Source organism: Miniopterus schreibersii (assembly GCF_964146895.1).
Source record: "Miniopterus schreibersii genome assembly, chromosome: 14".
Classification (NCBI taxonomy): Eukaryota; Metazoa; Chordata; class Mammalia; order Chiroptera; family Miniopteridae; genus Miniopterus; species Miniopterus schreibersii.
In genome coordinates, this window is record NC_138114.1 from 17,379,379 (window position 1) to 17,402,921 (window position 23,543).

At 35.9% G+C, this 23,543-nt stretch overlaps 1 protein-coding gene across 1 annotated transcript in view; it reads right to left on the bottom strand.

Annotated features, from left to right (window-relative positions):
* Window positions 1–23,543, bottom strand: part of MCU (mitochondrial calcium uniporter) — a 167,840-nt gene that overhangs the window by 31,029 nt on the left and 113,268 nt on the right. Inside the window, exon 2 of the mRNA XM_081157992.1 lies at window positions 9,537–9,603. Coding sequence (XP_081014118.1) covers window positions 9,537–9,603 — 67 coding nt within the window. The remainder of the gene's footprint in view (window positions 1–9,536; window positions 9,604–23,543) is intronic.

Below are 23,543 nucleotides of genomic sequence, written 5' to 3' on the forward strand. Positions count from 1 at the left end.
GGCCTCCCACCAAGAGCCAGCATCAACCTCTCAACTATATTAGTGAGTTACCTAAGAATTGGAACCTCTAGCCCCAGTCTGGCCTTCAGATGATTGCAGACCTAGCTGACATGGGATTGCAACTCCACAAGACCCCAAATTGCTCAGCTAATCTGTTCCTGAATTCCTAATCCACAGAGATCTTAGATAATTAAATATTATTATTGCTTTAAACCACTAAGTATTTCCATAATTTGCTACACAGAATTAATACAACATGTTTTTTGCATGTATTTAGACTTTACATAAATGGCAGCATTACATGAAACCTTCTATAACTTGCTTTTTATACTGAACAATGCTTTAAGATTTATCCAAACTGAATCATATTCCTAGATCATTCACTTAAAGTCCTATATAGAATTTCATTATATAAATATACTACATTTTATCCACCAAAAAAACAGATTTTTTTCTTTCCTATTATAAATAAAAAGAAGCCTAAGAGAGTTAGCAGTGTTTTTAGTTTTGGATGTAAATTTGGCCAACTTCTTTTTTCCTTTTTAGAACTTTGTGTTCCACATTCTACTCCTTATGCCATCTGAAATTTACTTTGTGGAGGTAAGAAGTCAATTGTAACAGTACCATTTACTGAATAGTCTGCCCAGTCTTCTAATTTACAATGCTAATTATATCACATGTCAAATTTCCATATATGCAAGGTTTCTCTAATCTGATCCTACAGTCTTTCTTGTACCAATATTTTAGTTTTGATTACTATGGTTTTAGAAATACATCTTAATATGTAGTTTAGGTAATTCTCTCTCTCCCCCTTTTCTTCTCCAAATTTATCTTAGTTATGTGTATAGTTTCATTCTTTCATGTAAGTTTTTAAATAAGCTCATGAGTTCCTGTTGGAGTTTTGATTAGCACTGAGCCTATAAATTCACATGGGGAAAATGCGAACTTTTACAATGTTGTCTTCATATTCATTGACATTGTATAAGTCTTCATTTATTCCTATCTTTTATGTCCTTCAATAAAGTTTCTTTTTCTCAATAAATGTCTTACAGATTTTTTACTAGTTTCATGCCTAGATACCTTCAAATACTTTATTTTTAATAACCACTTCTATATTTATAAATATAATTTCAAAAGTCTATATGCTATTTCATTAAATTATGATATGTTAGATAATAGTAAGATTATCATTTTAAAAGAATAAACAATTATTTAGGTGGTAGTAAAGCCCTTCCTTATACATTATGGCAAAAAATATATTTGGAATTTATAATTAACATGTATAAACCTAACATGTTTGCTTCACAATAATCTCAGAAGAATCTACTTAAATATGTAAAATAAATAATTAAAAATCTTTAAATTACTAAAAATATATTAAAAATTTTAAATCTGTCACATATTAACATCATTTGAAGAATACTCATTTTGAAAAACATATAAGAATGACCAATTAATTATATAAACATAACTTTAGTAGTTTGATAAATCCAGTTGTTTGGGTCTTTATAACCAGCAGTATAAATTAATTTAATCAAATCAACTATATATACATTGTGTATTTCAGGTGATTTAGTATCTGTACAACTGAATCTCTGTAGAACTAGGTAAAAAACTGTCAACATAAGAAACATTCAAACCTGTAGAGAATTTTTATGAGTTTATTTGAGCCAAACTGACAACAATTGCCTGGAAGCAAAATCTCAAAGGATTGAGAAAATGCTCCAGGGTGGCAATTTTGTGCCTTACTTTATACATTACAATCTAAGGAGGCGGCATAAGGAGGGTTATAGGCTCAGTTAAGGTACAGATTGACCTTCTGTCAAGGAAGATACCAGCAGCCTAGGACATGACTACCCACCATGACTTGCTTTTAGTTAAGAAGTTTTATTTTTTTATTTATTATTTTTTAAAAATATATCTTTATTGATTTCAGAGACAGGAAAGGAGAGGGAGAGAGAGAGATAGAAACATCAATGATGAGAGAGTCATTGATCGAGCCCGCAACCTGGGCATGTGCCCTGACCGGGAATCGAACCCCGATCACCTGGATCCTAGGTTGACGCTCAACCGCTGAGCCACGCCCAGCCGGGCCTAGTTAAGAAGTTTTAATTTCAGATCATCCTATGTGGTTACTTTAGGTCTCTGAGTTTGTTAGGCTGCCATGCAGGCCTCCCCTGAGCTTGTCAGGCACATTTAGTATGTGGCTCCTTTTTTGTCCATAAAATTATGATGTGATTATGTGGCTTAAATAATAAAAGTTGTGAAAATAGTTATAAATCATCTTTTAATATATGGTATTATTAGTCTTATGTGAAATAGTTGTACAACGTATGTGCCTTTTGTAATTCTGGTACTTTTAAAATCAGTTTATGAAAAGAATTTCTCATAGCCTGACCAGTGTGGCTCAGTGGTTGAACAGCGGCCTAGGAATCACGAGGTCACCGGTTCGACTCCCAGTTGGGGCACATGCTCAGGTTTCAGGCTTGATCCCCAGTGGGGGGCGCGTGCAGGAGGCAGCCAATCGATGATGTTTTTCTCTCATCAATGTTTCTATTTCTCTATCCCTCTCTAAAAATCAGTGAAAACATTTTTTTAAAAAACTTTCTCATAAATGTCAAAAAAGCATTTGTGCGAAGTAAAAGGACATCTCTTCCTTCTATTCATCTACTCATTCTACTGAGAATTAAAGATTTTATTTTGTTTTTGTAAAAATGAAATCCTGTACTAGTGTAGTGCTCTAGCCCCTTTTTCTTTATAAGACTAATGCTTTTGATGGTGCTATTGTGAAAGTAACTTATTAAACTTTGACCCCACTTTAATTTCTGGGTGGTGGAAAGTACAGACAGTGCAGTGAGTAGAAAAATTAATGGGTATTGGAATCTCAGATTTGGGAGTACTCAAATTCTACCACAGGAGACACCTTGAATCCCTGGGCACATTACTGAATACTGAATATAACTGTACTTCAGTTTCCTTACCTATATTGCAGGGATTCTAATATTTCACAAGATTCAATGAGAATATATGAAAATGCCTGCTTTAATAGTGTCTCTTTCTTTTCCTAAAATTTAGTCTTAAAACCTAAAGACTAAAATCTTTTAACACATCTATGAGAAAATTTCCAGTCATGCCTTTAAGTCTCAAGAGAACAAAAATGACTTATTCCACTGAGGGCAACAAAGGCTAAGAGTATAAAGTTATGCAAACCAATTCTGCAGAGAAACTGACAAGGCTTTCCATTTATGACCAGCCTAAGGAGAAACTTCCTTCAGTAGTTGGAAGATTTATATTGTTGTTTATTTCTAATTACTTATTTCAGAGCTACAGCTTGTTTAAAATAGTTCATAAAAAAAAAAAATAAAAAATAAAAAAAATAGTTCATGATATTTCTACCAAATCAGTAATAATGACTGTAAGCTTTTAAATTAGAAGATTATGCTCACTCATAAGGCCCCAAATACCCCTAAATAAATCAAGCCATAAATAAACTCTTCCTTAAATTGTCTCCTCTTTTAAAAAGGAAAACCATCTAATGTTTAATCAAGCAAAGAAAAAATTTCTATTTTGATTCTTTTTCTTATAAAATCTTGTTCTCATGATGATTACTTATGTGGTAGCAGATAAAGCTTCTCCACTACCAGTATGTACCAATGAAAAAACCCACACCCAATGCATTATCACAATGGAGGAAGCTCCTTTCTTCTCTGAGGCAATATAAATATGCATGTTGCTCTGTGTGGAAGATGCATCATTTGTGTAGAAAGTAAAGTAACAAGATCTTCCTCAGAGTCAAAAAATTTTTTTCTGGTCGTTATTTTGGCAACGAAATGTAACACTCTTTGAAAGATGGTGATAATCATTAATGTTAACAGCCTTTCTAATTTCCATAAGAGAATCCCACATATTCAGGATTTTTCTTTGACTGTGCTAACTTGCTTATTAACAGACAAAAACTAGAAACTAACTCCTCAGAGCAATATCAATAATTTCATCAAGTTTCATTGTAGAGGGAAATAGAATAGTTTCCCATTTCCTTAAAACTTACTTCAAAATATTGGAATAAATGTCGTAATCCTAGAATAGATGACTTCATCTGAAACTTGACATAAATGTGCTTCTATTCTAAGCTAAGCCAGGTTGAATACCGTCAGTACATAAAGCTTAAAGGTCTTTCCAATTTCATGTGGCTGCTTTTTTTGGCAATGAAAGTCAATTATATAGAAGCCTTAAAAAGGGGGGAGTGGATTCTATGATAGAACAAGTTCTATCACATTCTGGTAGTTTCAAATGGGAACTTCTACTTCCAAAAAAATGCAAACTGTAGAATATATTTCAAAAATGGAAAAATATGAGGTATTTCAGCTGTTCCAACTTCATATTTAGGTTGGTGAGAACTGTGACCACATTAAAACACTGAGGCTTTGTGTTCCATCATCTTTGGAGTTTCATTACTTTCATTTCTTCTTTTTGTTGTTACATTTTTTAAACGCTGGAATGAAATATAGTGGTGGGATATGTTTGTGCCTTCAATATGATGATGCCAATAAATACAGAACTTACAATTGTGTACAAGAGTGTAACCATTAATAACAACATTACTCAAAAAAATCGTCTTCTCTTTTCTCCAAAACTATTTCAAAATTATCAGGAAAAACTCTAGAAAATATAAAGAACCCTTACAAATCAATACTAAGAAGACAGTCCTTTTTTTTTAATAGGCAAAAAATTTGGACACTTTACTAACAAAAATATTTGAATGGTTAATAAGCACCTTAAAAGATGCTCAACATCATTAGTCATCAGTGAAATGCAAATTAAAACCACAATGAAAATAATCCACTAGAATGCCTATAATCAAGAAGACTGACCACACCAAATGTTGAGGAGGAGATGGAGAAACCGGAACACTCATACACTGCTGGTGGGAATGCAAAGTGGTACAGCCACTTTGGAAAACAGTTTTATAATTTAGCAAAAAGTTAAGCATATACTTACCATATGACCCAGCCATTTCATTCCTAAGTATCTACCCAAGAGAAATGAAAACATATGTCCACACAAAGGCTTATAAGCAAATGTTGATAGCAACATTATTCTTAATAGTTCAAAATGGAAAACAATTTAAATGCTTTTCATTTGGTGAGTAAATAGACAAAATGCAGTATTTCCATGTACTCGATTACTTCTCAGCAATACAAATAAAAAACTACAATACACACTACAATATGGATAAACCTCAAAAACATTATGACATGAAAAAGAAGCTAGATACAAAAGACTACATATTGTATGAACCCATTTACATGACATTTTTAGAAAAGTTTTAACTATAAAGACAGAAAGTAGATTAGTGGTTGCCTGGGACTTAGAAGGGAGCAGGGATTGATTGCAAAACAGGAACAAAGGAACTTTTAGGGGTAAAGCAAGTAGTCTAAAGCTGGATTCTTATGATGCTTGCACAATTATAGGTGAATTTCATGGCATGTCAAATATATCTCATTAAAGCTTTTTTAAAAAAGTAACAAGATAAAAACCAAAGAAAAAACTGGGGTACAAATCTATTCCCCAAGCCATCCATAGACCTTAGGTTAAGAATTTACATATTATCTATACTTAGACTGATTAAATAGTTGATTGTTTATTATTAAACAAGAATTTCCAATAACCCTTCATTACTAAAATTATTTGCCGTAAAACAATTTTTGCCAGGAAATTTTATATTTTTTTATAACTACAGAACAAACAACTCTCTACCACTATTCTCAATACAGAACTGAGTAGCATTACATTTCTGTATAGAGAAATGAAGGCAGCTAGAAGAGGCTATTTTTCCTTGCTCTTACTCTAGCTTACCTTTGGCACTTTCCCTGTAACTAAGGTGAAGATATATCCTGGCTTATGCTATTAAACATTGTCAGGACAATTCTGGTTGTTCCCTTTTCACTCTCAAAAGTGTCCTGGGTTAGACGATAAATTATACACTCAACCTGTATACAGCGGAGTTACTCGCATCATTCACTTCCATTAACTAGAAAAGACTGTAAAAATTTCACAGTGAAGTCATTTTATATTTGAGGATCTAGGGCACAGAGAAATTAAAATGAGAACCTCCAAACCACATTTTTTAGATTAGGGGTCTGTAACACTACCACAACCACCCTTTAAAGAATAAGAGTTCCTGGTGGGTGAGCACTATTTCTGCAGGGTATGTGCACTTTTCTCTTGGAGATAAATAATGCTAACTCCATTCCACAGATAAGAAGTCATTTTGAAAAGTTAATTACCTTCCCTAAGGTTATAAGGTGGTTAAATGGTAGAAGTGGGACGGATGCAATCCTAGGTCTGCTTGACTCCAAAGCTCTTCTCAGCCTCTAAGCACAATGCCTCTCCTGAAAGGGAACATGAGTACGGGTGCGGGGATGCGCATGTGTGCCGTGTGCAAGGCATCCAGAGCAGTTCTTGAGTTGAGGTCCATGACACTAGGTATCCCATGAGTTGGTTTAAAGGAGTTTGGTCACTAAGAAATTATAAGTAAAATTTCCTATGTGTATATATAAATTTTCTTATAGAGAAAGAATCTAGAGCCTATACCAAATCTTCTAAAGTATTTATGGCACACACACAAAAATAAGAGCCTTTTAGATTGCTTTGGTAGGGAGGTTAAACATTTAAGATAATCTGTATATTTTATATCAGCGATCATAGTCATAACTAGAAGATTTGCCAAACAACATCATTAATAAGCAATTACTGCCCTAGCTGGTTTGGCTCAGCGGTTAGAGTGTCAGCCTGCAGACTGAAGGGTCCCAGGTTCGATTCTGGCCAAGGGCATGTACCTCAGTGGCAGGCTCGATCTCCAGCCCTGGTTGGAGCACATGCAGGAGGCAACCAATCGGCGTGTCTCTCTCACATCCATGTTTCTCTCTCTCTCTCTGTCTCTCTCTCTCTCCCACTTCCACTCTCTCTGATAAAACAATGGAAAAATATCCTTGAGTGAGAATTGAAAAAAAAAAAAATAATTGCTAAGAGGCAGTATATATCAGTCATATACACTAGGTATATAAAGATCACATAATGTGGTATTTTAGATTTTGTACTTGTAAAAAATTAGGGTCAAGCCCTCATTTGATAATAGAATATGACTCACAGTTTTGACAAAGAGCAATGAATGAGGGTAGAGCTGTTCGCTACTGGTGGCTAAACTCTATTAAAGTAGCTGTGTATTAAGCAGAATTTTCTCATATGTTACATTGACCTAAAGTACAATTATTTAAGAAGTACAAAATAAGAAAGATGTATAATTTGATGGTAGTAAGGACACTGACTTACATTAAATTAAATACTTTTGGGCTTCTATTTCTTGATAACTAATATGAATTAGTTTTCTTATTGGTAGGAAATTTAGAAGCCACTCTTTAAAATACATATATATATCCTTTTAGCTTTTGTAAAAATATTACCTTCAACCTCTCATGCAACATAAGGGACAATCTACTAGCATATATGTCCTGGGATAACATGCAGCCAGATACCCCAGTACAACTGTCCCGTTGTTACATTACTGAAATACTTCCAATACAGACTGGTATACAGGATAATAGTAACTCCATTAAGTGGTAACATTAATAATATAAATTTCAATATAAATCCATTAATTCAAGTTAATTGCCTCTGAATATCTTAACAACCACTTATAGATGTCTGTCCTATTGTAGTGTAACTTAGTTGATACTGAATATACATAACTTACTGAATACATATTAATATATACTGATAATATATAACAATTTCAGACAATATCACAAAAGCTAGAAAATTTTTTATGAAATGTTGTTAGTTCGGCAAGAGCTGAGAAGATTCAACATTATGAACAGCATTCTGTACATTGAGAGAAATTCTCTTTAGTGAAACTATCCAGTGATGTGACCCTGTAGTGGTAATGGAGAAAGGTAACAGGACCTGGGAGTGGCGCTGGCATAGATGTGGACAGCACCCGCCCGGATGTTTAATGGGCCAAGACAGTGTTATGCGTTAGAGTGATAGCCACCCACTGCTTTGGAGGGGCATAGGGAAGAAATGAGGTGGTGGCAGGGGGAAGTGGCATTATGGTCCACAGGCCTTCGGCCACATGGGAAATGCTGGCATCTGCGTACGTATTGAGTTTGGACTGGGGTCAACATACCTACCTGTCCTCAGCTGTAACAAAGCGCTGAGTGCTGCTTTTTTTTTTTTTTTTTTTTTTAATATATCTTTATTGATTTCAGAGAGAGGAAAGGAGAGGGAGAGAGAGAGATAGAACCATCAATGATGAGAGAGTCATTCATCGAGGCCGCAACCCGGGCATGTGCCCTGACTGGGAATCGAACCCTGATCGCCTGGATCCTAGGTCGACGCTCAACCACTGAGCCACGCCCGGCCGGGCTGCTTTTTAACTTTGTCAGTTCTTAATGTCTCTAAGAGATAGGAAAAATAAAGCCAGCTACTATTTTCCTTGTTTTGATTCTGGCCTATTTTTCCTTTCAACCTTTCCATATTACAAATGAGTACTTGCAAATGGTATTTCCTCCAAGTTTAGAGAATTTAGCAAATATGAACGCAATGTCTATATATTCAGATAACTAAACAGCTTTGGGAAGGGGTTCTGAAAACACTGCAAATATCTATACTGATTAAATACAGGAGACCCTAGGACTTTCACAGTTCATCTGCGGTTTCTTCAGCTTCAGGTACCCTTATAAATTTGCAGGATACTCTTTTGATGGTTGCTCTACCTAAGAATTAATGTTTATAAGGTTGAAATTAGAGTTCTAGCAAACTAAACTTTACACAGAGGAAATATACTTAATAGTCAACCCTAAACAAATAATCTAAACTGTAAATTACAATACTGGGTAAGAGAAATAACAAGAAGAAGAATAAATATATCTCCTCTACTACTGTAAAAACAACCAACACTTAGGTCCTGCTGCCAGTTCGAAGCATCATGGACATTTACATAGGACCATATACAGTATATAGTCCTCAAGCATCTGTTCATTCTTTTCCATATCAAAGAAGGATATTATAGCCTTGAGCCTAGAGGAAGAAAAGGACAAGCGAGGGGGGAGGTTCAGACTTTCAATTGCTTCCATGTAGGCTCTGATACCATGAGAGGCTGGAGTATCTGAGTATTATCCACATAAGAAGACGCAATGGTTAGAAAATACCAAAGATGGTGCTTATGTGATCTTCACATTAACTATGTCCCCAGTTTTAAAAAAAATAAAAAACAACAACAAATAGCCAGTAATATTCCTTATCTATGAAAACTTGATAGGTCTATTAAGTTTTCTTACTGATTTCTCCTCTAAATTCACTGGATCCTCATTCAAATTTTATTTCTCTTCTTTAGCACCCTCCTTCTTTCTCTGGCCAGAGCTAATTTTAAGTAAAAGAGTATAGTTTATAAATTTGTATGTCAATTAGAGAATGGGAAACACTTGACTTAAGGGGGGAAAAATTAGACATAAAAAAATGGATTTGCCAAAACTCACCATCAGAGGGCACAACAGTACTGCAATAAACAACACCCAAATTCTGCCAAGAAAGCCTCTGGTGCACCTAGAAAATACAAAGACACATCTACAGTCAGGACAGACAACAAATGTTATATGCATATGTGCGTGTATATAGTAAATAACAGCATTTTGAGCGCTTAAGTAATATGTATCCTTTGTAGAAAGGTAAAAAAGTACAGATAAAAGAAAATAAGTCTTTCAAACTCCCATCATCCTAAGATAATAGTAATGAACATTTTGGTTTGTTTTCAAGATTTTATACGAACACATTTATATACACACATCACACAAACTGTTTTTCACTCACTTTTAAAAACACTTAATATTGGTTTGAAGTGCTGTCAAGTGTTAATTAAACTTTCCTGCTTCTTCTTCTTGCTGATTTTTAGACCTGCATTTCCATCATGTCTTTTACTAGGTATCATCAGTTAAGTATTGTATCATGAATTTACTGTTATTGGCTAGATATTTAGTCTTTTTGTTCACTCTCCTTTAAAAAAATAAAAAAACTTGGTCAGGCAACTTCATTCCTGAAGTCTTCACCACTATCATATTTTGAATGTTAGAAGGAAAACAGTCACACTCATCTCTGCCTTTAATACTTCCTCCAATAGTGTCATTGTGCATTTAAATCTAAAATTTAGGTTCTCACATTAAACTAAGTTTCAGAAAGATTCTGGAATTTGTTTCTGACTTGCCATACACTTAATTTATTCCTTTGTACCCTTTACTTCCTTTGTGCAAGCCCCAAAATGTATTAAAGCAAGAAGGAAGACATTGACTAAAAATCAGTGTACAGCCTCAGAGACAAATATTATATTCCACTCCATCAACCCAAAGAAAAACCATTCAGGACTCTATGACAACTCAAGCCTTGACAAAACTATGGTGTATTACAGACTTTACATCCTTCATGTGAATATCATTAACTCCACCTCCTTCCAACTTAAGAGAGCATACAGAAATGTGAGGTTGGCATTTATTTAAAAATGTAAACAATCATTTAAAATTCCTTGACACTTCACAGTTGATCATGACACAATAATATGTTTTGACACTGGCATTGAGGATCTCTAAGTTATTATATGCAGCGACTTTACTGTGGACTGTGATTTTCAGACTTTTTAAAAAGTTGCAAAACATTTCGTTAAACTCAATCTTACTCAGAGGTCCAGGGATGCTCTGGTTAAAGACAGGTGTGCTAGCAACAATCATCTGCTTGAGACCCCTAAAGGGACTGAAAGAATCCTTGGGCTTTTCATTAGTTTGAAAACTAATGCTAGAAGTCAAAGGAAGACAAGTCGTACCCCTTATTCTACAAATGAGAAAAGTGAGACCCACAGAAGGAAAATAACTTACTACGAGTCATATATCAGAATCAGAAATAGAATCTAGGTCTCAACACTCTAATCATCTATAGAAACACTCAGGGCCTCGGTCTTGTTCTCTAAGTGCCTCAATTTGCTCAGCTATAGCTTTAGGAGTTAGGATATTTAGGTATTTCCTAGCAATATTTTATTTAAAATGTTCATTTTATTTCTTCTGAATAAATAAGACAAGTACATGATATAAAATTCAAAAGTACAAAAACAAAGTAAAAAATTACATCTTGGTCTTCCCATCCCTGTGGCCCAGCTACTCAGTCTCCTCTACAAAGGTTAAATCTGGGTATCCTATCAAAGAAAGTGTTTACATATATGAGTTTGCACATCTATGGATGTATTTGTGGAGGTTTTAAAAAACGCAGCCGATAGCATACTGCAGTCCCATTACTCATCTGTCTGATGTTTAACTTAACTCATTGGTTTTCAGTCCTGAATGGAACTACATGGTAGATCTTTACAAATGTCCACTGACAATCATTTATAATTAAAATACATGATACTAGAATGAATATTCTTGCATATGGGCAAAGATATTTGAAGATAAAATATTTCAAGAGAAAGTTCTAGGTTAAAGTTATATACACTTTCAATTTTGAAAGCTATTGCCAAATTGTTTTTCATGGAGGTTATATGCATTTACACGCCTACAGATGACACTCTTGTTCACTGAGTGTCTGGTTCCTAACACTTTCCTGAACAATGTGCTATCAAACCTTTCTATTTTGCAATATCACAGGTGAACAGTATTTCACCATAGTTGTAATTTGCACTTTTTGCATTTCCACTGAGCATTTATTTATATTTTTATCTGTCTAAGCATTACTTGCATTTGCTTTCCTATGAACTGAGTATTTATATCCTTTGCCATTTTTTTTTTAAATCCTCACCTGAGGATATTTTCTCCATTGCTTTTCAAAGAGAGTGGAAGGGGGGAGAGAGAGAGAGAGAGAGAGAGAGGGAGGGGGAGGGGGAGGGGGAGGGGGAGGGGGAGAGGGAGAGGGAGAGGGAGAGGGAGAGGGAGAGGGAGAGGGAGAGGGAGAGGGAGAGGGAGAGGGAGAGGGAGAGGGAGAGGGAGAGGGAGAGGGAGAGGGAGAGGGAGAGGGAGAGGGAGAGGGAGAGGGAGAGGGAGAGGGAGAGGGAGAGGGAGAGGGAGAGGGAGAGGGAGAGGGAGAGGGAGAGGGAGAGGGAGAGGGAGAGGGAGAGGGAGAGGGAGAGGGAGAGGGAGAGGGAGAGGGAGAGGGAGAGGGAGAGGGAGAGGGAGAGGGAGAGGGAGAGGGAGAGGGAGAGGGAGAGGGAGAGAGAAACATCCATGTGAGAGAGACACATTGATTGGTTGCCTCCTGCATGCACCCCGACCGGGCCAGGGATAGAGCCTGCAACTGAGGTACCTGCCGTTGGCTGGAATGGAACATGGGACCCTTCAGTCAGCAGGCCGATGCTCTAACCACCAAGCCAGAGCCTGGCTAGGGCTCCTTTGCCATTTTTTTTTCAATTTGACTCTTGGTCTTTGAATATTATTTTATGAAAGTTCTTTAAATATTAAGAAAATTAGCCCTTTATCAACAAAATGTTACAAAATTTTCCGTTTTTTTACTTTGCTAATGATGTTCTTATATGCACACAGTTATCATGTTTTAGAATCAAATTTATCAATCTTTTTTCTGTTTAAGGGGCCCATCTCATATATTTTAGAGACCTTCCCTACTTTGAGAATATTATAAAATTCTCCCATGGCTGCTTCTAGTTTTCCAGGTTTAAATATTTGATTCATTAGGAATTAATTTTAGTCAAAATTAAAAAGTAGAAGCCCAATTAATTTCCCTCTAATGATAACACAGCTCTCCCATATATTGAATAATTCATTTTCCCTCTTATTTGAAATGCTATCTTTATAATTTTCCAAATACATATATGAATTTGGATCTTTTTCTGAACTTCTAATAATCTTTCTCCTCCTGTTCCAGTAACCACATTGTTTTAACATGCTTGCTTTATAATACATTTTAATATTTGGTAGGATGGGCTAGTTTTCCCTTATCACTTTTCCTTAAGAATTTTCTTGGCTATTTTTACTTGCTTTTTTCTCCATATGAACTTTAGAGTCAGTTTATCTAGTTACACACACACACACCCCTATTAGGTTCAGAAGCAATATTGTGCAGTGATGAAAAGCACAGAATCAGTAATCATCCTGCCTGAGTTCCTATTCTGATTTAGTAACTTACTCTCACTGCAAGCTTGGGCAAGCTTTTATACCTGTTTCTTCACTGAAAAATGGACAAAGAGTAATACTAGCTCCTACCACATAAAGTTACTGTGAGGAGTAAACGAGTAATACACATAAGGCATTTAGAACAGTGCCTGGCATAGAGTTAAGTGCTCAATAAATGTTAGCTAGTTTTTGTTTTGTTTTGAAGTAGAGATCATATTAACTCCATGTTAATTTTTTTTCCATATCAACATAAGGGAAACTGACATCTTTATAATTTTGAGTCTTCTTACTCAAGAACCTTCTTACTTAAGAAGCCTTTGCATTTAAGTCTTTGTATCCTTGAAAGATATATGGTTTTGTATGTCTTTCTTCCTTATGCAATGCTTTTTGAATAATCTTGTCCAATATTAAGATCATGCATTTTTTTGGTTGCATGTGTAAGTTATGTCTTTGTCTACCCTTTAATTTTATTACTCTTCTTGAGTTTCTTTGTTTTAGGAATGACTATGAATAGTTTTTAGTGTGATCTAATTGGGATTTTCTATTAGGAAAGTTTAGACTATTTATATTTATTAATATAACATATACTTAGTCTCCTTTAAGTCATCAAATTTTATGCTATCAAAACCCTATGCCTTCTGTTTTTGTTGCTTTATTTTCTTATAAACAGTTTATTAAATGGCTAGTTCTTGCTTTGTTTTAGTTATGCATGTATTTCCTCTGATAACATGGAAAATATACTTTTTTGTGCTAGTAGTTATTTCAGAGTAAAAGTCTAAGTTCTTTTAACTGCCTTAAGGCCCAGTATTATCTCTGACTCATTTCCTACACTCTCCCTCCCAGTCACTCTGCTTTAGTAACTCCGTTTCCTGCATGTATCAGCTATTCTCTTGCTTCAGGGCCTGTGCAGCAACTACTACCTCTGCTCAGAACACTGTTTCTCTAGATAACATCAAACTTTCTCCCTTCCTTCAAATCTTTGCTCAAATTTCATTTTCCTACACTTTCCTAATCTGGCCACTTAGTATTACATAGCAACTCCATCAATTGTATACATATGCTATTATGAGCAATGATGAACTTAATATAGTTATACTTCTTTTTTCCTCTCTACCATCCAATTTAGTTTATTATATTATCTATCTATCTACTATCTATCAATCAACCTACCTATTAATCATCTACCTACCTATGTACTCCCCACCTCCATACCTCTCTTACTGGGTTTATTGATTTTTAAATGATATCTTTTGAAAGCCTGATAAAACATGAGGTTTGTACCACTTTACATCATTTCTGTCCTTCATTCTTCCAATTTTTGTTAGTTATATTATTACTACATTGTCAAGGTTTTAAACATTCATATTCTGCTCTGTAAGACCTAATCTTCACATTTGCTTTAGTCTTAATTTTATGAATCAATGGCCTCTAGGCTTACTACCAATACTTTAACTGTAGTTTCTCCTTTCATTTCTTGGTTGAGTAAACTTCATCCTGTAGAAGTAGGGCTCATGAGGGCTAAATTACCTGAAGCTTGGCATGTTAAAAAATGTCTGTATTTGCCTTTATATTGAATGATTATTTGGACCGGTACAAAGTTTCTAAATTACTTTTCCCTTGAGGACGTCAAAGGTAAAGTGTTACTGTTGAATGGTGCTTTGGAGAAGCCTGAGGCCAGCCACTCCTGGAGAACTGACCTCTCTTGGCTTGTTGGCATCTGTAACTATAGGTGTCATCTCTTGGGGCCTTCTCACACACACATTTGGCCTTCACTGGCTCTGGCAGCTTTTCTTCATATATTATGCTTTGGGATTGCAGAAATCTCTCTGGTTGTGCTGAAAATCAAGTTTGTGTTTCTGTTTCTTATTCTCTTTATTTTTAAAGCCTCACCCGAGGATATTTTTCCACTGCTTTTCAGGGAGTGTGGAAGGGAGGAAGGGAGGGAGGGAGGGAGGCAGGGAGGGAGGGAGAGGGAGAGAAACAGAAACATCGATGTAAGAGACACATCGATTAGCTGCCTCCTGCATGCACACTGACTGGGGCCAGGGATCGAGCCTGCAACCGAGGTACGTGGCCTTGACCATAATTGAACCCAAGACCCTTCAGTCCATGGCCCGGCGCTCTAACCACTGAGCCAAACCAGCCAGGGCTCTTATTCTCTTTCTTAAAGTAAGATGACTTCAAGAGAAGGGACCTTTACTGGACCATTATTTCTTTAAGTAGTAACTTTTTAGTATGGACATTTTCAAACATACACAGAAGTGTTACTGTGTGATGAATTTCTTCCATGTACCCATCACCTGCTTCCGTATTTATCAAAATTTTGTCAAACTTCATTCATCGACATCCACCCAATTCCTCCCCCCTCCCCCCAGAGTATCTTAAAGGAAATTCCAACCATCATATTGCTTTAATGGAAAATATTTCATATACATCCACTAGGCCATTTAAAAACAGGAAGTCCTCAGTCTTCCATGATTTTACAAATTATCCTCAACAATAACAAAAGATGTTTTTGTGGGACAGAGAATGACATACATACATTGTTGCTTATGAATATTATTTGTTAGGATGCTACAGAACATGGGTTGGCTGACCAGCCACCAGATTTGTAAGTCAAGTTTTACTGGGAACATAACCAAGTCCATTCATTTACTTACTATCTATAGTTCATTCATCTACTTCCACTACAAGGACAGAATTGAGTAGTTGTGTAGTTGCAGGAGAGCTGAGTGGTTGCAATAGAGACTATATGGCACACAAAGCCTAAAATATTTTCCATCAGGCCCTTTAAGAAAATGTTTGATAACCCCTGTTGTAGAACCCTGCCTCTATAGTTTTGAGGTAATTTACTTTTCCAAAGTCCTTTCCAGTCACTTACTTCTATAATGACACTTGACAATTATAAAATATTACTTATAAAGCGTTCATAAACACACATATAAGTCCTTTTCTTTATTTAAACCTTCTAGTAGCTTATAGTCTGATAAGGCCAATAGAAACAAAAATGAATTTGCTCTTGCCTTTTTCTTTGAAATACGGCAGCAGCAACAACAAACAAAAGCAAAACAAAAACACCCAAGAGAAATATAAGTGCTCAAGGCCAAAAAGACATTGCTACTCAAAATTATTCCACAACTATCCTAGACTGAATATATTTTACTGTTTAAATTGCATATTCTTAATAAATCACAGCAAAATAGAAAGCTTTTAATAAATACTTGACAAATGCTGAAAAATTTTTAAATATGTCAAGAAGTTAAAAACAGAAAAACATTCAGGCAAATGGCAGGTATTAGTCACATATTTAAATTTCATAGGTAGAGAACAAGACTAAAGTTAAGAAAGTAAATATTCAGAATGTGCAGAAATCATCAGAGAAAGAGCAAATCTCTAGGCTTGATATTGCCAAATGAACAAGGCGATTTGGTGCTAACACAGACCCTTGAAAAGGAAATACAAGTTTATATTTTTAGTATGAAAGAGTCCACATCTTTGAGAAGTAACTTAAGAACTTCTAAGAAAAACAGGGGTTTGCAGTTAAATCAAAGTATAACATCTGCCCTGGTATTACAACCAATTTCCCTTTCATCTGAACTCCAGGAGAAGAAAAATGCTAGTGTTATCAAGTTAGAGTGATACTATAAAACACTGTGATTTTATTTTCCCAAGTCATAAGATTCAAGCTAATAAAAAATCAAACTTTAGTATTATAAAGAAACATTTCATGCCCTCAGAGCAAATTATTAAATTCAAGTCAAAACTTACTTTAAAATTCTTTACTTCTATCATAAATTATACAACTTCCCCTACACTCACCTTTCATTGTTCAGAAGAGCAAACTCAGCAATGCATTCCTGCCAGCAACTTCGAAGACTGTCAAGTCTAAATAACTTGTCAATACCCCCAAATATTCACAGGCAGTTAGACATTAGATCAGAGTAGGCAAAAAAGGAAGACAGGCAGAAAGAATAAGGTAGTTGCTTATTAACCCAGTTCCCTTATCTAAAAAAATCTTGGGATCTAATTTCATAGCAAACAAATATTTTTTAACTGTGTCAAACCATATCACACAATACTATATTAACTATATCAAACAGCTTTAAGTGAAATAACTATGTTTATATGTTTGTCCATGGCTAAAACCTTGTTAAAAATAGCCTCACTATACCACAAGTTTAGATATGTTAAATTACACCTCTCTGTTACATTTCCCTTAGTATATATAACATGAAATGCTTATGAGAATGGATCTTTTCAATATATGTTCCAAAAGTTTCTTTTTTTAAGACCAGACTACCCATGTTTCAACAACTTTGCCAAACCTATCTCCAGAATCCAGTGCTTTTAAGCATACTAGGATTAACAGTATAAAACTATTTCAGTTGGTCTAAAGCAAGACATACCTATAACAGATTCTACATTATGGCATCCATTTGGACCATGTCCTTGATAAAATAAAACTGTTGAAGCATCACATCAGAAATAATTTTTCACTAGTTTTACTCTACCAATATACTAAAATAAGCACTGTGGCTTCAAACCCTTGAAATCTGATATAGGGAGAAAACACCATAGTTAGAGGACTTGGGCCCAGTTCCAACTTACAATCTTTAATTTCAACCCTAAATCTCTTTTTAAAAATTTTTAAATTTTATTTTTGTTTAAAATATTGCAGATGTCCCTTTTTCTCCCCAATGACCCATTCCACCCAGTCCCCTCCCCCTCCCCAGTCCCTCTCCCACCATTGTCCGTGTCCTTGGGTTGTGCATATACGCATATAAATTCTTTGGTTACTCTCTCCCCCTCCACCCTCTCGCCCTCCTCTATCCCTCTAACATTTATCAGTCTGATCTATGCTTCTATGTCATTGAATCTATTCTGTTCATCAATTTATTAAGTTCTTTAGATTCCACGTATAAGTGAGATCATGTGATGTTTGTCTTTCTCTGCCTGGCTTATTTGACTTAGCATAATTTTCTCCAGGTCCATCCATACCGTCCCAAAGGGTACGAGATCCTTCTTCTTTACAGCTGCATAGTATTCCATGGTGTATATGTCCCATAGCTTTTTTATCCACTCATCTACTGCTAAGTCTCAGTTTTCCCATCTATTAAGTTTAAAACAACAACAACGATAACACAACTGACCATTTCACAAGGCTAATATCATATAAGGATAAGTGACAATATAAATGTGACAACATTTGAGTGACTAACATTCTACCCAAAAGTAAGATATTAGGAAATATCTAGTCTAGGGTTAGACTAGATACAGGGCATATTTTATTCTTCTTTCAATAATTTACCAAGGAAACAAAGTTTCTGACACAGTTTAAGTGAAGGTGGTATTTATATTTTGTGAGTTAAGTTATATATTACAGTTTAATATTAGAAAATTATTTTCAGCCCTGGTCAGGTAGCTCAGTTGTTTAGAACACTGTCCCAATATGTCAAGGTTGTGGGGTTGATCCCTGGTCAGGGCACATACAAGAATCAACCAATGATAGAGAGAAAGCCACGATGGTGGGAGCTGCGGCAGTCACCTTAGACCCAGCGATAGAGGCTGTGTGTTGAGGAAGGTAGACCCACAAGATTAGAGGGATCCTCAACATTGTGGAGCTGCCGTACTAACCCTGGACTGCTCTTGCTGTTACGTGAGAGGGAAATAAACATCCTTCTTGTGTAAAAAAAAGAAATGGTTATGTCTGGACTAGACTCCAGTTTCAGCTCTGAGTTCCAGTGCACATAGTGCCGTGCTGTGGTGCAAGGACACCCTCAGCCCTAGCGTGGGAGTCCAACATCTACTAAAACTTCCCTGTGTGGTCTAGACCCCTAGTCACCAGAGGCAATCACACACCTACATTTGGAGTATGTTTATACCCTGATGGCTGCTACACTTTCCTTAACGGATGTATTTTACTCCCTTGGCTCTCGTGACAGATGCGTTGATGACATCGCCGCCGGAATTTCTGCTTCCTTGACTGACACCCGCCCTCCCCGACTTGGGAACTTCTCTTCTACTTTGTTCTTTTCCTTCTGTTTCTTAAGAACCTGCTGTTCACAAGAAACGTGAGAACTGCGGCCCCTTTACATCATCCTACCCTTTTCTTTACAACTATTATTTTATCTAACATTTTTTTGTGAAACTTTTCACACACACATCGGAATTGTGTGAATTCACGCACACAGTGAATGCCCTTTACACCCTTCACCTGGATTCTACATTATCATGTCACCTACCCATCCCACTATCTTACAGAAATCCTTAACTTTAGTAGTTTCTCCTATCATTTTAAAACGTATTAGCGTCCTCCAGCTCCACTTCCTTTACAACCTTCTTGCGCTGCTCCTACATTTCCCCTGCACCTCTTTCCACCTGTCACACTGTGTCCTCATTATCTGTTCAGCGACGATCCCCCTGAAGACTGCCTTCGCTTCTTTATATATTGGCACCCACCCCTCACCGTACACTAGGAGAAAGTAGAAGCTTAAGGAATATTTACTTGAGTTGTCGCCTTTGTCTTCTTCCTTATATTTCAATATCTTTGACAAGTTTTATAAGTTGCACTGTGTCCAGTTTCCCTCCCATGGGAATTATTTTACTGCTAAACTATTCTGAGAAATAAGAAAGTAATAATTCTATGAGCATTTTGGGAGATATTCAAAGTACAAATTTTCTTATATACATTGAATCTCTTTTATTTTTAGCTGCTGTAGGTGTAAATGTATTCCATGTTGTATTGAGATAGCCATTAAATATACACTGCTAACTATTATTTTTAAACAACAAAAACCCAAATGCAAAACTCTTACGTTGAAAGACTCACTGCCTCATAAACTCTAGCTTTGTACCTTTCAACAATCATTTGTACTGTTCAAAGCAGCATATAGACTGCAGATAAGGGAATGAAATCAGAATGTAAACTACATGGGAAAGTGAACTCTCTATAAGTGTTTATTAAATGAATAAATGTAGCTGGTTTGAAAGATGCTTTATTACGAATAAAAATGGAACATCATTGGTGGTTCTTTTTGATTGACATTTCAATTTGGCTATGGTTCTTTTCATGACCTGAATTCATATTTCCTTCCACAGTACTGTTAAAGTCTGTGGAATCTCAGTATTTGTTGATATAATAATACTAGTGAAATAGGTAGTTGCCATCTATAAATTAATATATTGGGCTAAAACTCCCTTTTCTGAAGTGGCATAAAAGTTAGGAAAATAAAAACTTTAAAAAATATTTTATTTTGGCTTTGATGATGAGTAAAATAGGTATTAATTATATTATTCTCTATACTTTATGTAACTAAAATATTCTGTAGTTTTTTCTACTTTGCAGGTTCCTAGGGGGCTATAAGGTTTCTGTGCTTATTTAGATAACTGCTACTTAAAATTTAGTCCATGGATTTGCAGCATCAGCATCAGATGAACATTAGAAATGCAGATTCTCAGGCTTGACCTCACACTTAGTGAATCATAATTTGCATTTTAACAAGATCACTAGGAAATTCACATGCCCATTAAAGTTTGAGAAGCACTGCTATCATTCACACAAATGAGATTCAAGGGGTTACGTTAGTTAAGTTAGGTGTAGTAGTCTCAGACATTTTACCTTTCTCATTTGTCAAGACCCCAGTATAAGTAACTAGGCCTTGTGAGGAGACAACATCACATAACAGAAAGAATATTGCACTGAGTTTGAAAAACTAGATTCTAGTCTCTCTCATTGTGTGACCTTGATGGTTCTTCTCATGTATAAAATAAACAGGTTATATGCAACATACATTGTAAGGCCCTTCCAACTCTGAAAAGTCTATAAATTTAAGAAATAAACCCCAATAGGTATTTAGGGAAATGGTTCAACTGTATGTGATATCTCAAGAAATTGGGTCTACTTTTAATAATAAAGAGGCCTTGTCCATCAGTTACTTTATATTTATGTCGGCTTGAAAAGTAACCTCTGTCTTTCGTTTTCGCACTTGCTTTCTGGAAGATGCATAGTGTGAATAACTTAGGAAGTGGGTGGCTGCTATTAATAATTCCCCTCACTGCTTCCTTTGTTCTTGAATGCTTATAAAACACAAGTAATAGACAGGACTCAGGAAAAGGAAAATCAGATTCTGCTTTTGTACAAGAGCAGGAGAATGTTACTGTTTTAAGAAAAACATGGCTGAAGCATTTAGAGGAAAAGGATTATGATGCTTGACACTGTCAAATAGGTGAGAAAATAAAGAATAATAATATGCATGTGTACCTATATATACACACAAGTGTGCATAGATAGAGAGAAACAAAGTGTATGCGGCGAAATATCAATGACTGATGAACCTACATGAAGGACGTAAGACTGTATGTACATTGTACTCTTTCTGCAACTTTTCTGTAGGTTTAAAATTTTTTCCAAGTAAAAGTTGAGAGAGAAGAACAACATAATTCTTGAGGTATGTATATATATATGGCAAGAATTTTATATATTTTATATATCAACTGACCCAAAAATTCCGTTCTATTCTCACTTTTGAAGGTAAAATATAATAAATGTATCTACCTTTCCATAACCTTTAAAATGCAAAAGAAAACTAGGCTAAGGAAAAAAGCATTACAGAGAGGGTTTTGGTATATACTCCCATGTTGCTCCTTCGTTTTGCCATGTAGTTTCAGATTTGCCTTTTTTTTCTTAGCTAAGGATAAAATAAAAGGGGGTAAAGTGGTGGTGGAGAGAAGTCATCTCACATCTTCCTTATGTTAATAAAGTAAACATTTCAAACCAAAAGTAGTCCTTGTGTGATTTTCAGTTTTGCTCTAGCTTCAGCTAATAATGAAAAAGAAAGTCATTACCACTCACAAATATAAATAACTACAGGCCTTCTTCATTCCCCTGAAATGAGAGGGACACGCCAGCTGCTATAAAAATCACTCTCCAGCCTCCCATGTGTTGTGTAAGTTAATAGACTTATACCACAAGAAGAACAAACCATAAGAAGAGAAAATAATAGCAAAGTAGTTGGTTTTGCTCAGAATTCCATTTCCATTTATTGTAAGTTATTTTACCCAATTAAACACAAAATGAATGTGCGTCTGCATCTGTAACATAATTGTCCTGTTTAACTGTAAATCTCAATCCCTAATATAAGCAACAGAACCGTGCACTAGCTGACTGATAATGTCCCCTCAGTCCCTCCAGGCTTCATCAACAGGAGTATCACAGGAACAACAAACACACCTCCGGCTGATGACCTGAGGCGCGCCCGTCCTGTCTCTCACACTCTAGTCTCACACAAGTGCACAGGCTTCACACCTTTCCTCTCTGTCTGCCTTTAGCAAAGGGGATTGACTTTTATTTGCTTGATTTTTAATAACATCCTTAACAAAGCAGCTCGAGGGTGTAACTTCAGATAATGAACACATTACTTTAAATTAATGTAAAAGAATAAGTCATTAAAGGTCTTAGTGCAGTACGAAGGGGAAGATCAAACAAGGTAGTTTAAGTAATTTTCATAGCAGGGTGGGCAAAAGTAGGCTGACAGCTGTGAGGACATGAAACAGTTTAGTCTTGTACTATTATTTATTAATTACTGTATTATTGTTTGTATTATAACTGTAAACCTACTTTTGCCCACCCCCGTATCATTCAAAACTGAAAGCACTCAATCTAGAATGGTCCTCAGCCCATTCTGCCTGACTCCAGCAGATCCCTCCATCTGTTTAGGGATCACACGGGGGTCAGTCTCTTACAAAGCACTGTAGTCACAGCGTTGCACAGAGACTGGCAGGTCCTCATCTCTTTACATAGAGATCCCCGTTACCATGATCACTACCATCCTCTTTCTTTTCTAAGTATGCACAGGGCCCAATTTTTAAAACTGTTTTAGTCTATTCTACAAAGAATTTGGGGGCAACAACAACATACATATGGTAGTAAATTTTTTTAAAATTCTAAAATGAAAATTAAAAAGCCAGGACCCAAAAAAAATAAAAATACTAGAAGACAAAGATGAGGGAAAAGAGAACGTGGGCCATCAAAGCCTTCGCAACTACTGTATTCAGTTCCATCTGGGCTAAGCCTCTGGTAGCCAGAGTAATGTCTTTAGGCACACTTACGTGTGTCCATCCTTTGGGTACATAGTGAGAACAACTGCTGGGTCATAATACATGCCTATGTTCAACTTTAACAGATATTGCCACTTTTTCAAAGTGGCGGATACCAACTCACACATCTACTCGTGTTTTAGCGTTCCAGATGCTCCACATTCTTGTGACAACCTCGTACTGGCAGTTTTGTTAATTTGGGGGCATCCTGGTAGGTATGCATGCTCTCTCCAAGCTGTTTTATTCTCTGATGATTAATGAGGCTGAGGTCCTTTTCAGTTGTTTACTGAC